The sequence below is a fragment of the Procambarus clarkii genome, chromosome 21 (assembly GCF_040958095.1).
Source record: "Procambarus clarkii isolate CNS0578487 chromosome 21, FALCON_Pclarkii_2.0, whole genome shotgun sequence".
In the NCBI taxonomy this organism is placed as follows: domain Eukaryota; kingdom Metazoa; phylum Arthropoda; class Malacostraca; order Decapoda; family Cambaridae; genus Procambarus; species Procambarus clarkii.
The window spans coordinates 28,549,720-28,564,440 of NC_091170.1; the positions used below are offsets into that span (position 1 = coordinate 28,549,720).

At 39.4% G+C, this 14,721-nt stretch overlaps 1 protein-coding gene across 4 annotated transcripts in view; it reads right to left on the reverse strand.

The window, feature by feature from the left end:
* The window catches only part of LOC123760767 (opioid-binding protein/cell adhesion molecule homolog), a 230,214-nt gene that overhangs the window by 35,629 nt on the left and 179,864 nt on the right, over window positions 1–14,721 (reverse strand). For all 4 annotated transcript variants that reach the window (XM_069328233.1, XM_069328234.1, XM_069328232.1 and 1 more), the window contains exon 3: window positions 11,188–11,480. In XM_069328233.1, coding sequence (XP_069184334.1) covers window positions 11,188–11,480 — 293 coding nt within the window. The remainder of the gene's footprint in view (window positions 1–11,187; window positions 11,481–14,721) is intronic.

The window sequence follows — 14,721 nt, forward strand, 5'->3', positions numbered from 1 at the left end:
AATGGCACTTACATATCCCCCATGTGTTACCTCAGTCAAACAGAGAGAGATAAACGTACATTATCTTATTTTTCTTAGATATAGATAACGAGACAACAAAGAATTAAGCTAAACAAAAACCATATATTCAAATTAAATTGTATTTTATGCTTAAGAATACAACATGTAAAATATTCTTTTTACCCTCAATATCGTGTAGTATTCAAAGGTCAAACCCAGGGGACCCGAACGCTCCCAATATCTACAGCGATGCTCTTTAAAAACCTCGACATTAGTAGTTAGAGATGGCACCGGGAAGCAGCTACCTGGGGCAGGAGGTGCAGGGTGGTGGTGGTGGTAGTTGTGGTGGTGCTGTGGTGGTGATCTGGGGGTGTCCGGGGAGGGGTGAGGTGTGCGCCCTGTGGAGTGAGGGGGGAGAGAGAACCGTGAGGGGTGGTGGGGGGTGTTATAGCATCCTGTGCCCTGAGTCAGGAGCAGTAGCTAAGAAAATGGCTTTACTGTGTCGTTGGTTTTGGAGGGAATTATTATAGTGTTCCCTTCAGGTTACGTTCTTTGGTTATAAGGCCATAAAGTTAAGAGTCGTTTGGTTATAATGTTGTAAAGTAGGCGTCGTTGGGTTACAGTGTCCTGTGGTTCGAGGAATGATATGACATTAAAGATAGAGAGACCAATTATAATGCCCCTAGGATAATCAGGAGAGGAAGGAAATTATCAGCGGAAACCACCGTGCCGTTGAGAGGAGAGGACTGAAGGGAGACGTGAACTGAAAGACGAAAGGAAAAGGGAGGAAAAGATAAAGAGAACAATAGAGATGACGGAAGATACAATGAAAAACTTAAAGTGGACATGTCGTTCATATAGAAATGACAGAGTACTAGAGTGAGAAGATAAACTAGAGAGTTGTAGATATAAACTGGGCCGTCTGTCTCAATATGAATATTGGGGAGTACATCTTTTGAAGAGAGAGAGATAAAGATACACTACAGTAAGGTGTTATATCAAAGCATTCCAAAATGGTTTTGCCTTTTTGCTTTTAACTGTCTCTTGATAATAACCACAAGTGTCATAAGGAAATGTACATGTCCTCAAAATTTAGTTAGCATGTCTAGGAATACAGTATTTCCTCATTATTGACTATTGGAGTATCTTGAAGACAGATTCCGTGTCTTATGAGAAGTTAAGGTGTCCTAAAATAGGCTGACGTTTTTGTTATATAAGTGATTGACGTATCCTCCAGAGAATGAATTGATCAAAAGTAAAATAAACGCATCTTGAAGACACTGCTACTAAATGTTCAAGTGCCCAGAAAGGTATTCAAGCTACACCATGAAAAGTATAATGTCTTATGACTTCAAGGAATCTCCAGGTACTTTAGAAACTTACAGTAGAATATTACTCTTGAATATGCATCTCTATTATGGAAGACCAAACTAAAAAGAAAGAAACTAGAAAAGGTGCAAAGATATGCACCAAGACTCGTTCCTGAGCATAGTGATTAAGATATAAGGAAAGACTGAAAGATCTGGTGCTTCCCTCACTGGAGGAAAGGAGAGATATGGGAGACATGATATCAACATATAAGATCCTCAGGGGAAATTACAATGTATACAACATAGAATTGTTTAAATCTTGGACCAACAGAACGAGGGATCATGGATGGAAACTGGAGACGAAAAGGAGTTACAGAGGTGAGGGAATTATCAGGGGAAAGCGTCAGGCCATTATGACTATATAGCACTTGGAAGGGATCAGGATAAGGGATTTGGAACGGATCGGCGGAAATGGAATGGTGCCCAACCACTCGGAGGGTCGGGGATTAAACGCTGACCTGCCGAAAGCGAAACCATCGCTCTACCGTGCTGCCCAAGTGGTGAAACATGAGAAAAATTGAAATGTCTGACATCATAGAGACATCAGACATTTCAGTGCTAGAACTGTTAATAAGTGACATAAGTTAGACGCAGACGTCGCTGAAACTAATTCGATTCAAAGTTTAAAATACAAAAGTTTTAAATGACAAAAGCGTGAGGAATTAGTAATTAATCTAAGAACGTTCGGAAGGGTTTTTTAGGAGCCTAACTCGACCCTGCAAGCACATCTAGGTAAGTACACACACGCACAAACCCTCGAATACCCTACTTGAGTATGCAGGTCAAGCGCTGAACCCTTATCTAGTCAAGCACAAGACGGAGTTGGAGAAGGTTCAAAGGTATTCCACCAGACTAGTGCCTGAACTACGAGCTTGGATTTACGAGGAAAGTCTACAGGAATTGAACCTCACGTCGCTGGAAGACAGAAGAGTTACTGGAGACATGGTTACCTTATACAAAATTCTAAGAAAAATTGATTGGAAAGATAAGAACTGAGTATTTAATACAAGGGGACGCAAGTGGAAACTTAGTACCCAAATGAGCCACAGAGATATTAGAAATACTTTTTTTCAGAATCATAGTTAACTAGTGTAATGTAATGAGAAGTGATGTGGTGGAGGCTGACTCCATACACATATTCATATGTAGATATGATAGATAGAGCTCCAAAGGCTCAGGGACCGGTACACACACACACACACACACACACACACACACACACACACACACACACACACACACACACACACACACACACACACACACACACACACCATGGGAGAATGTCAGCGTCCACAACTTAGCCTCAGTACTGCTAGTGCCACCAACGCAGTATTAATTATTCCACAATACTCCCAGATCCACTTGGAAAATGTTTTGTCCAGAAAATCCTTTTGTTTTATTGAGTTACGTTGTCCTTCTATTGATGCCATGGAAGGGAGGAGAATGAGGTAAGAGAGGCAGGTGAAGAAGAGCCAGGTGATAGGAAGAGAAGATGATAGAAGTGCACGAAGGTGAGCAAGAAGGGATGATTAAAAGTAAAATAGGACAGGAGGAGACCAATAAGGAAGGCCGAGGTGAAGTTAGAGTCTCTTAATGAGAGTAAGATGAGAGTAAAAGTAGGAGAGATAGAAAAAGAAGAGTTGTACTAGAAATATTGTAGTTGGAATTGTAGAAGCCGCCATGACATCATAAATACATGTAGCAGTAGTCGTAGTTACAGCACTAACGGTAGTCGCAATTAGAGCACTAGCAGTGGCTATGGTTAAAGCTCTAGTGGCAGTCGTAGTTACAGCAATATCAGTAGCAGAAGTTTCAGCTCTAGAAGTAATCGCATTTCAGCACTTACGGTAGCTAAAGTTACAGCAGTATCAGTAGTCAGAGTTACATCAGTAGTTGTAGTTACAGCCTTAGCAGTGATCGTATTACAGCAGTAATCGTATTACAGTACTATCAATAGCTGTAGTTAAAGCAGTATCAGAAGTCGTTTTTACATAAGCATTAGTAGTCGTAGTTACAGCATTAGCAGTAGTTTTAGTAACAGCATTATCAACAGTAGTAGTTACGGAATAAGCAATGCAGTTACGGCAGTAACAGCAGGATCAGCATTTCTCTTCTATTAAATTTCCTTGCCTTAAGATTTAAAGGCTAAAGGTTTAGGCCTATGATATGTTAGACCTAGAAATTCTTTTCTACGTTGACCAGACCACACACTAGAAGTTGAAGGGACGACGACGTTTCGGTCCGTCCTGGACCATTCTCAAGTCGATTTTCTACGTCGCCTTTGTTCCTATCCTTTGCCTTACTATTCAAATTTCCAATGGTACAAAATCGTATTGCTAAATAAGCACAGCAGACTGTATTTTGAACCCTTATCTTTCAGCCGAAATATTTACTGAAATTTAAAAGAACAGGTTGAAGAGAGAGCAGCATTGGAAGAGGGACTTCTGCCCTTCTACTGTGATCAAATAATAGGATTAGAATTATAACACTATTTTAATTTTAAAATACAATAACAAGAGGGGATATTATATTGTCTGATATTCCTCTCTACTCTTATATCCTCTCCTCAGACAGAGCACAAGAGAATAATACCCTTATGTTGCGCATCTAACGATCTTGGTTCGGAGAAGCAATTTCTAATTAATTTGATAAATTATCTTCCGGCTGCAGTGTCATGACCAGAACTGAATGTGCAACAGCGGTCGCGTTCCATAGCCAAATGATTATTGCACTGTTGCAATGGTGGGGGGGTGGGGTTAATTTCATTAGCAATATTAATTTTTGACTTTGATGTCATTGCGCATGACACCCATTAACAATCTAGGAAAAATTAATTGTGCCTAGAATTTTCAAATGAATAAAGAGAGGGGCAGTGTTTTGGAGGACAGAGAGACTGGAGAGAGAGAGAGAGAGAGAGAGAGAGAGAGAGAGAGAGAGAGAGAGAGAGAGAGAGAGAGAGAGAGAGAGAAAGAGAGAGAGAGAGAGAGAGAGAGAGAGAGAGAGAGAGAGAGAGAGAGAGAGAGAGAGAGAGAGAGAGAGAGAGAGAGAGAGACAGACAGACAGACAGAGAGACAGAGAGACAGAGAGAAAATAGAACAATAATACCGGTCCTTATTACATCCAGTCACTCCCATTCTTTCTGTAACTGATGCTAGTGCATCCAGATAAATCTACCTCTTGTATTACTTAACAAATTGGTCAACTGATTACTGAATCAGTGTTGACTTCATTCTATTCTAAACCTAAACTTATTCATCTTAATTCATTATTTAGTTGAACTAAGGAACAAGTGTCAAGGAACATCATTAGTGGCATATTTTAGCCACTTTGTTAACGCATATTACGTGACACATGTAGGTCTCTAATATGAGACTTGCCTCACAGTAGTCTCATTAACTGCACTACGTGTTCTCTCTGAAAGACAGTGTCCAGGCGCCGTGTCCTCTCTGGTGAGACCTCTGAAACTCCGGGTACGAAATTTTTATCTGCCTTTGGCGTGCCTGTCTGCGGCGTACCTGCACGTGGCGTACCTGTCTGCGGTGTACCTGTCCGTGGCGTGGACAGTAACGTGTGTACCTGGGCAGCCTCTGTGACCGTGTTCCCTCTCATTGATATTCAACTTGAATGCGTTTCACAATTACAGTTTCCTTGAACAGCATACGAGAATAACTTGAGCACGTCGTTGGGAGTGTTGGAGAAACACAATATTTTAGGTAGAGAACGAGGTGAGAGGGCGGGAGGGGAAGGGAGGTGAGGTTGTTCATTCTGAGATAACGGCAGAAAGATGTCCAATTCTGGGTCTTATATCTGCACCTCGAGTGATTACAAGCGTTTGTTGTTGTGGAGTCAATGGTCATTCGACGGTCTGCCAATCATTCCTCCTTAATTTGAATAGCCATTGCACAATTGGCAGTGTTGTGATAATAGGAACTTGCTCTTGAAGTCGAAATAGAGTTAACTTATTCGTAATTTTTTGATCAATTGATTGAAGGGCAATTTTGAGGTTAAAGGTGCATCCTTACCTGGTCCCGGTGACCTTCACAGCGGGGGAAGGAAACACGAGCTTAAATCCCGCAATCCTCCGAACTTTAAAACGTAATTCATAAGTTGACTGAAGTCGCCCGCAACCAATGAAAAGTACAATGAGGTCAAACTCGGTATTAAAAACGGTAAGAAAAAGTCAGTTGAGTTCAAGAGAGAGCAAGAGATTTAATGGCAAAGGAAGAGCATAGCATAGCTGGGGGTCATCTGAGGTTAACTCTTGTTCTGTATCTGTCTGTCTGTACTCTGTATCTGTACTCTGTCTGTATCTCTCTCTCTCTCTCATCTCTTCTCTCTCTCTCATCTCTTCTCGATCTCATCTCTCTCGCATCATCTCTCACTCTCTCTCTCTCTCTCTCTCTCTCTCTCTCGCCTCTCTCTCTCTCCTCTTCTCTCTCCTCTCTCTCCTCTCCGTCTCTCCTCTCTCTCTCATCTTCTCTCTCTCTTCTCTCTTTCCTCTCTCTCTTTCCTCTCTCTCTCTCTCCTTTCTCTCTCTCTCTCGTCATCTCTCTCTCCCTCTCTCTCTCTCTCTCTCTCTCTCTCTCTCTCTCTCTCTCTCTCTCTCTCTCTCTCTCTCTCTCTCTCTCTCTCTCTCTCTCTCTTTCTCTCCTCTCTCTCTCTCTCTCCACTACTACCGGCCCCTCGACACACCTTGGTGACTGAGGCAGACACGATCCCCTTGAAGCAGAACCGTAAGGTTAAAGAGCATGGCAGGTAACGCAGGTAGATTCCAAACTCTTGATAAATTTCCCTTTTGTTCTGGTATAATTTGCATTTTAGTATTTAATGCAAGCTATCGCGCACAAACACACACACACACACACACACACACACACACACACACACAGACACACACACACACACACACACACCACACACACACACACACACACACACACACACGCAAGTACCGACGTAAGCATAGATTGAAGACAGAGGATCGGAGAGATATGATCGCCACATACAAAATTCGCAGGGAAATATACAGGGGTAGATATGGATAGATTATTTAACGCTGGTTTAACTCGTACAAGAAAACACAGGTGGAAGCAGAGTGCCCAAATGAGCCACAGAGATATTAGAAAGAACATTTTCAGTGTCAGAGTAATTAATAAATGGAATGCATTAGGAAATAATGTGGTACAGGCTGACTCCATACACAGTTTCAAAGATGGATATGATTGAGCCCAGTAGGCTCAGGAATAAGTACACCAGTAGGATGACAGTTGAGGCGAGATCAAAGAGCCGCAGCTCAACCCCCGCAAGCACAACTATGTGAGTATTACACCGACTAGCGAACACATGCACGCAAACTCACACATACAACCGCATTAGACAACCCGCGGCTAGAAAAGTGGGGTCCAAGAGCTAGAGCTAGATCCTGCAGACAAAAATAGGTGAGTAGGCACACACAGCGGTCCGGTGACACAGCCAACGACTCAACCGACGATCGCGGTCCCAAACTCAGCTACAGAGTCGAGCACAGCTGCTCATACTGGCCATCCAGTAGTTCACCTCAGTGGCTCATTTCACTACTTTAGCATATCAAATTGACGTTAAAAACTGAGCAGCGATTTGGCTTCGACAGTATCCTCGTGTTGTCCGTTCCAATTAAGGCTCTAAGTTCTCTAAAAAAAAAAGTTCTCTCTGACCTACATAAGTCACCTTTGTTTCCTTTTTACAAATAAGGTCTTTCGCTTTACTGTTCCTCTTTGAAAGTAAAACTTTTATGTTTACTTTGTCAGTCTCTCTCTCAGTATATAGTGAATTATTAGCATGTCGGCTTTATTACTTCTTTCCACGAGTGTAGTAAGGTCCAGTTCCCTCAGTCTTTCTTCATTGCCCAGGAACGATCTTTGTTGCAGAATTTTCAACCTTTTCTAATTTTCTTTTGAGTTCATTTAGGTTAGGGTTGCATTTCTGGGAAGCATACTCAAGAATAGGTCTCACAAATGATGCATAGAGCGCTCGAAAGAGTTCTTTGTCCTAATTTCTGAAGGACAAAACCTTTGCCAGTACGGAATATGCTGCAGTCGTTTTCTTGTTGATGTGTGTTTTCTGGTTCAAGATCTCTAGTTATGTCCACTCATTTTTTAGGAGAGAGAACTTGTCCTTGCTTCATCCTGTAATGTGTTTGTATCCTAGTAACCTGGCCTTTGTCATGGTTAAAATATAACAACATTTTCATAGACCATCTTTTGAGATTGCTTAGTTTAGCTTGCAATGTACGAGAGTCCTTAGTTCTGATTCGTCTCATTAGCTTAGCATGATCGGCAAACATTGATAAGAATGAGAAAACTTCTTCTGCGTGATCGTTCAAGTGTATTAAGAATAGGATGGTCCTTAGTACTGACCCTTGAGGTACTCTACTCATTACCTCTCCATTCTGATAGCTCTCCTCTATCCATGACTCTTACTTCCCTTTTTGAAAGGTATTCCTTTGCCCACTTTGAAGGCTAAAGGAGTACCTTGCAGATACACTAGTATTTTTTTTTTTTAAATTTGTCACTGGAGTCACTTGTGAGGAACAATGTCAATAGCTTTCTGACAATTCTGTAAATTGCAGTCTGCCCAGCTATCTCTCTCTCTTGTTTGACTGTCATCATGCTCCCATAGAAATAAAAAATATGCTGGTCAAGTAGAATTTTTATATTTATTTTTTATGAAATCCTATTGATGCTTTCAACCAAAATTCATAGGGCCATACTGCACTACGAGTCTTCTTTAAATCATTATATTTAATACCTTATGTTTAGCAAAATCGGCTTGAAGAGCAGTGCTACCGTGTTCCTCCGCTCCTGTATATGGCTACCACATTAGCCACTTTCAGTTTCAGAAGTTCTTTTATCTCTATTGATGAATTTTAGACTGTAGCAAAGAGCCCAAATTATGTTGCTGCTCCCTTTTTCACTATCCATAGTGAGCTCTTGTCATGGCCTACGACCTACATCACATCCACCCCATCTAAGTGTGTTTTTTACACCCTCTTTGGTCAATTCTGTTTCAATCAATCTTTCTTTTAATATTCTGACTATTCCATTACAAATCGTAGATCTAGGGACAGCTCGAGTTCTACTCTAGAAATTTCCTTGATGCTTCAGTTGAGTTCTTCACGCACTTTCTTATAATTATTTGTGATCACTTCCTTATTGGTGTAGCCTGCTCACTTGTTCATTTACCTGTTAATACAAAAAAAGGAAGGCGGAGTGTTTTCAGAGGTTTGCCATCAGAATTGGCTCAGAGTTGACAAATATGAGAATATGAGAAGCTAAAGGATGTTATCCTTAGCTCTAAGAAGCCCTTTGACTTCTTAGTGAGCGAAGATCAAGAAAGAAATTTTGTCAAGACTGATCTAAAAACAATATAGCTGGGAACTAAATACTCGAATGAACCACGGCGATATGAGAAATATTTTTTCATTGACAGAAGAGTTTAGCATATAGAGTGAACTGAATATGATGAAGAAATCTAATTCCAATAAGCTTGGGAACCTGTACACCAGGTTATTGAACTTGGAGAGGTTGAATCAAAGCACTTAGGAGCAACCCGTGCAAGCACAAGGAAACGAAGCAGCCACATCTATAATATTGCCGGATAAATAGACAGAGTTAACAAAAATAAAAAAATCTTTAATGTCACAGTGCAGCTCTGCCAGGATGTGCATGGTCGACCTTACTGCTTCCTCGATTATTTTTATAAGATCCCATCCTCCTGAAATGACGGTACTTATAATAACAATTTGGTCCAAAGTGCCAATAGGAAGTGATCGACCACCAATAAACTACTTTTTTGTACTATTAATTTGATACAATAAAGCTAAAATCCAAATTTAAATATTCCCTGGCCTTGTATAGCATTTATATGTCCTATATAAAACCTAAGCGTATATATCTATGTCATGGTTAAACTTGTCAAAATTCAAATACCCAAAAATCAACTTTCTGATGGTCCATCACTACATATTGGTACTTTCGACCAAATAGTTAAAATAAATACTTTCATTTTATGAGGACGAATTTTTCTGTATAGGTGTATATAAATTTTCCTGTAATAGGCCTTTTTTTGCTTTACTTAGTAAAATTTCTCCAATACTCGAATTGTATTTTCAATTCCAATTTAATTCCAATTTCGTACTTAGAAAATCTTATCTAATACCTGTATTGAATTTACAATGCTTCTGTAATACCTGCACTGCACTTATTAATACAGAAGTATTGCTAAGTACAAAACTAAGATCTCTGTTATTTTTCTTTGATTTCATTCACTGAATATGTTTATGTAATTAGTTAACTCATCAACTTTCTCAAGAAGCTTTCTTAGACATGCAACTATCTTTGAAGATCAATTAATATAAAAATAAGAAGAGGTTATTTAGTTTCTAAGACCAAATCATGTATTGGTTTTGCAAGTATACCTTCTGTTTCTGTCTCGGGGAAACACTTTAAAACTTTCTACGTAGAATCTAGTAGATGCATAGATTATTTTATAGCCTAACAATTTATGACAAATAAATTAAACATTGTTTTACCTACCGAGGTTGCCAGTCAATCATAAAACCAAGTTTTCGTTTTTTTTTCTCACCAAGACCTAAATAATAAGATTAAAAACTTTTAATATCCTCCCATCATAGTGAATTGGAACTCGTGCTATACCATGGGTACCCTTGGTAATATGAACAGGAATTTTCTGAATTTACTAGCATCTCTATATGTCTAGGTTTACTAACATATCTAAATGTCTATTTTTACTAACATGTCTATATGTCTAGGTTTACTAACATGTCTATATGTCTAGGTTTAATAACATGTCTATATGTCTAGGTTTACTAACATGTCTGTATGTCTAGGTTTACTAACTTATAAATATGTCTAGGTTAACTAACATATCTATACGCATTGGTTTACTAACATATTAATATGTCTAGGTTTACTAACATATCTATACGTATTGGTTTACTAACATATAAATATGTCTAGGTTTACTAACATAACTTCGTGTCTATATATGTTAACATCTATGTGCCCAAGTTTACTTACATCTAAGTGCCCCGGTTTACTAACATCTATGCGCCCAGGTTTACTATTGTGTACGCTATTATTAAGTTCCGTTTCTTGTTTGCTATCTATTTTGTTGGCATTGAAGAGGTTGTAAATGTGGCTTCTAGAATTGAATTTGCATTCTACCTACAATTTCGGTTTTTCAATAATAATATTACACATCACTACTTATGGATTAATTCTAGCTTCCATTCTATCGCCTTCGTTGTACCTGTTGTACTTCTCTCATATTGGCAAGTTTTACTACAGCCTCGCTGAATTTGAATACCAATATTGTGTCTAAACATCAGTTGACTTGGCTAGCTTCTGCTCTCCATTCTGATTATTTAATTACATCCTTCATGGATTATTGTGTTTATAAAACCGATAATTCTCTCTACAGTCCACCTGGTGAACTTCTAATCCTCTATCTGTGAGCATAATCTAGATGAGCAGCTACAAATACCTTTCAATGCTTCAGGTTTCTACTTTGAATCTTGCCTAATTCTAATTTACTTCCTGTCGTCTCATTTATGAGTAGATTATGCATAGGTCTATATTTCTACTGAGTCCAAACCTAGTCTCTGTCTATGGCAGGTGTGTTCCCAGAAGCATATGTGTGCTGTCTATCACATCTCCTGAGGGATGGCATAATGCAGGTGTGGAATAGATAGGATCGGAGTGGATCAGGTATGGAAGGATTGTTGAACAGGTGAGAAAATGGGAAGCTGGCTCACCTGTCTCTCCATTGAGTGGTGAGTCTTGCACGGGAGGAACACAGAGGCCCCAAGCTGCGCCGTGATGTTAGTAACACTGTTATTTTTGGCTGTAGCGGAAGCTGTAGCTGTTAATCCTTGTTCTTCCTCTCCTCCTCCTCCTCCTCCTGCTGCTGCCTCATCGCCCTCGTCGTCGGCAAACGCAGCAGAGACGGAGGCAGCGGTGATAAGCAAGGGCCCAGGAAAGTCATCACCTGATGAATGGGAGGGAGGGGATGTGACTCTCTGTGGTACACGACCCCCATCACCTGAGCCTAGAGGGAGAGACGATAGCATATATCACAATTATACTCAAAAAATTATAGAGAGCAACAATAATGATTATAATAATATCAACCATATATCATCCCAGCAAATCCTTTCAGCAATAACACGAATGATTTCACGAATTTCAATATATTTTCTCTGATAACATGCGGGAGTTCAGCGATAACACTTGGCACCTAACGCAGATCTACGTTACTGTTAATATTTCTGACAGCTGAAACTGCCCAAAAAATACTTTCTGTGATGACTCGGTCCTGGAATAATTTGGAAGGATCAGGGAATACTCTAAATGGCACAGGGACGACCCCGTCTGACTACAGCGACATGGAGAAGGTTCAATTTGCTGCTGCTGCTGCTGTTTTTACTGTTGGTGCTGATGTTAATGCTGCTGCTGCTGATGCTGTCACTGCTGCTGCTGCTGCTGCTCGTACGTCTACTGATCCTGCTACTGCTTTTACTGCATTTACTGCTGTCATTGGTGCCGCGGTTGATGTTATTACGGTTTCTGCTGCTGCTGCTGCTGATTCTACTTCTGCTATTACTCGTGTTACTGCTATTGATGTTGCTGCAGCTGTTAATGCTGAAATTTACACTGTTGCTGTTATGTTACTGCTGCTACTGTCGCTGCAATTGTTACCGCTGCTGTTCCTACAGCTGCTGTTCTCTTACTGCTATTGTTGCTTATTGCTAACCTGCTGCTGCTGTTATAGTTACCATTGCTGCTTTTCTGTAACTTCTTGTGCCTTTTCTCCTGCTTCTGCTGTTCTGTTACTGCTGCTTCTACTTTAACTACTATTACTATAAGTATTAGATAATAATAAAGTACAAAATTATATTGAAATCCAATATTTGTCTGGAAACAATTGAAGGAATAATAATAATAATGAACAAATCCACAAGCGCCTCGTTGAGGGTTCGAACCTATGCCAAGAGTGTTCCCAGACGCGCTCTAGTCCACTGAACCACAACATGGTCGTGGTTCAGTGACTAAAGAGTGCCTGGGAACTCCCAGCGTATAGATTCGAATCCTTGCACGGCTCCTGTGGATTTGTTCATTGATATATGATGTTAATGAGATTTCTTGCGTGTAATAAAACTAATAATAATGTTAAATTATTATTATTGTTATTATCAATAACAACGAGACCCTTGTTGTAGATATGATGTGAGAATCTAACCATCCTTGACAGCTAATTAAGTATTTGAGTTAAATACATCAACGGTTATATTCGGCCTCATTTGATCACCATTAGCGATCTAAAGGTACCTGTAATTAGTTCCTAATGATCCATTGGAATTTCCCATTAATACTGATCAAAACACCCCTTACATATCATTTAAATGTCATTATCATTCGAAAGTATATATATATATATATATATATATATATATATATATATATATATATATATATATATATATATATATATATATATATATATATATAAATATATATATATATATATATATATATATATATATATATATATATATATATATATATATATATATATATATATATATATATATATATATATAAAATATACCATTGAAGCTAGAATACAATCCCGTAACTGGGACTGCCAAGCCATACACTGTCTTTGATCTAACAATTTTCTCAGACGTAGTTATGTGTAGAACTGATTATATCGAGAAAGTGAAACTTTGATCACACATGTGCTCTGGGTGACACGTTATTGAAACTGTTCTTTAAACTGCTGTTATCTTACTGCTGAAAAACTTTTATTTTTTTTCGTTTAGTAGAGAAGGTATTCTATGCTAGTCACACTCCTGGCTATCTCTATTAACGTCTCTCCACCTTTCCCTCTCCCTCTCCCTCTCTCTCCCTCTTCCTCTCTCTCTCCCTCTGTCTCTCTCTCTCCCTCTCCCTCCCTCTCTCTATCTTCCTCTCTCTCCCCGTATTAGAAGCCATTAGTGCGTAACATTAATGCTCTCTCATCCTGATGGCGTTCACTTGCTTCCTATCCCAATTCTCCAAACTAAGTGTTCATCGTTTCCCTCTCATTCCCTCACATCTCCACCCTTGTTCTCTCCTTTCCCCCCTCACTGTTTTTGTCTTTAATCCCTATTCTCAAATGCATTTCAAAAAAGACCACACCCTTAATTTTTTTTGTCTCTCTCTCGCCCTGTGTTTCTCTAACTCCATCCTCTCCCACCTGCACTTCCCCCTCTCCCATCACACAATATCCTCCCATTCCTTACCTCTCAATCTCATCCTCTCCACTTACGTCATTCCACTCTACTGCCTCACCATCTCTCCTCTTCACAAAATTCTCTACTTCCTCGCCTCTCACACCCTTTCTCACCCCACTCTCTGTCTCTTTACCTCTCTTTCTTTGAACCACCCTCCGCCTATCTCCCCTCAATCTACTCTCTCTTCCCATACCTCTCCTTCCTTCCCTTGCGTTACAAAGCCTACGTAGTCATTTATCTTCCAGTACTAACCCAAACATATACACAGACATAAGTCATACAGAAAAATCCTCTTAACCCATATATTCTCCCATGTTCCTTCCTCCCACTATAATAATCCCTCCACTAAAATCCTTCTTTTCCCCTTCCCCTCCTCCATTATAATCTCTTCTCCCCTCCCCTCTGTCGCAAAGGAAACAATGCATCAAATTTAATGTACTCAACTTAAGAGAGGCTGTTACTGGTGGAGTGCCCCGGGGCCTAGTCCTGGGATCTCTCTTGTTTACTATGTGAATAAATTGTTTACGTACCGGAGCGAGCGGCAATAATAGTCAATTTACTGATGACACTAAATTGTGGCGGGTATTAAACATTGACGTACATTAAGACTTGCTGCGAGAAGACCTGAATTGGACTTCCGAAATCGGCTGAACATTGGCAAGTGGTGACAATTGTAGAATCGTATTAAATAAAATATAGAGATGCAAGATATCATTTAAATATTACCGAAATTGTAAAACACGACGCCAAAAAAAATTAACAAAAAAAACTTTCTTATATATATATATATATATATATATATATATATATATATATATATATATATATATATATATATATATATATATATATATATATAAACGAGACAACCCACTTCACAGACAATCAAGCTGGAGCAATTCTGAACAAATCTACAGCAATTCAGGAAAAGTCTGAAGCAATTCATATGTGGCTAAAATAGTTTAGTAAGTGGTTTATTTATTTTATATATACAAGAGTTCTTACATTCTTGTA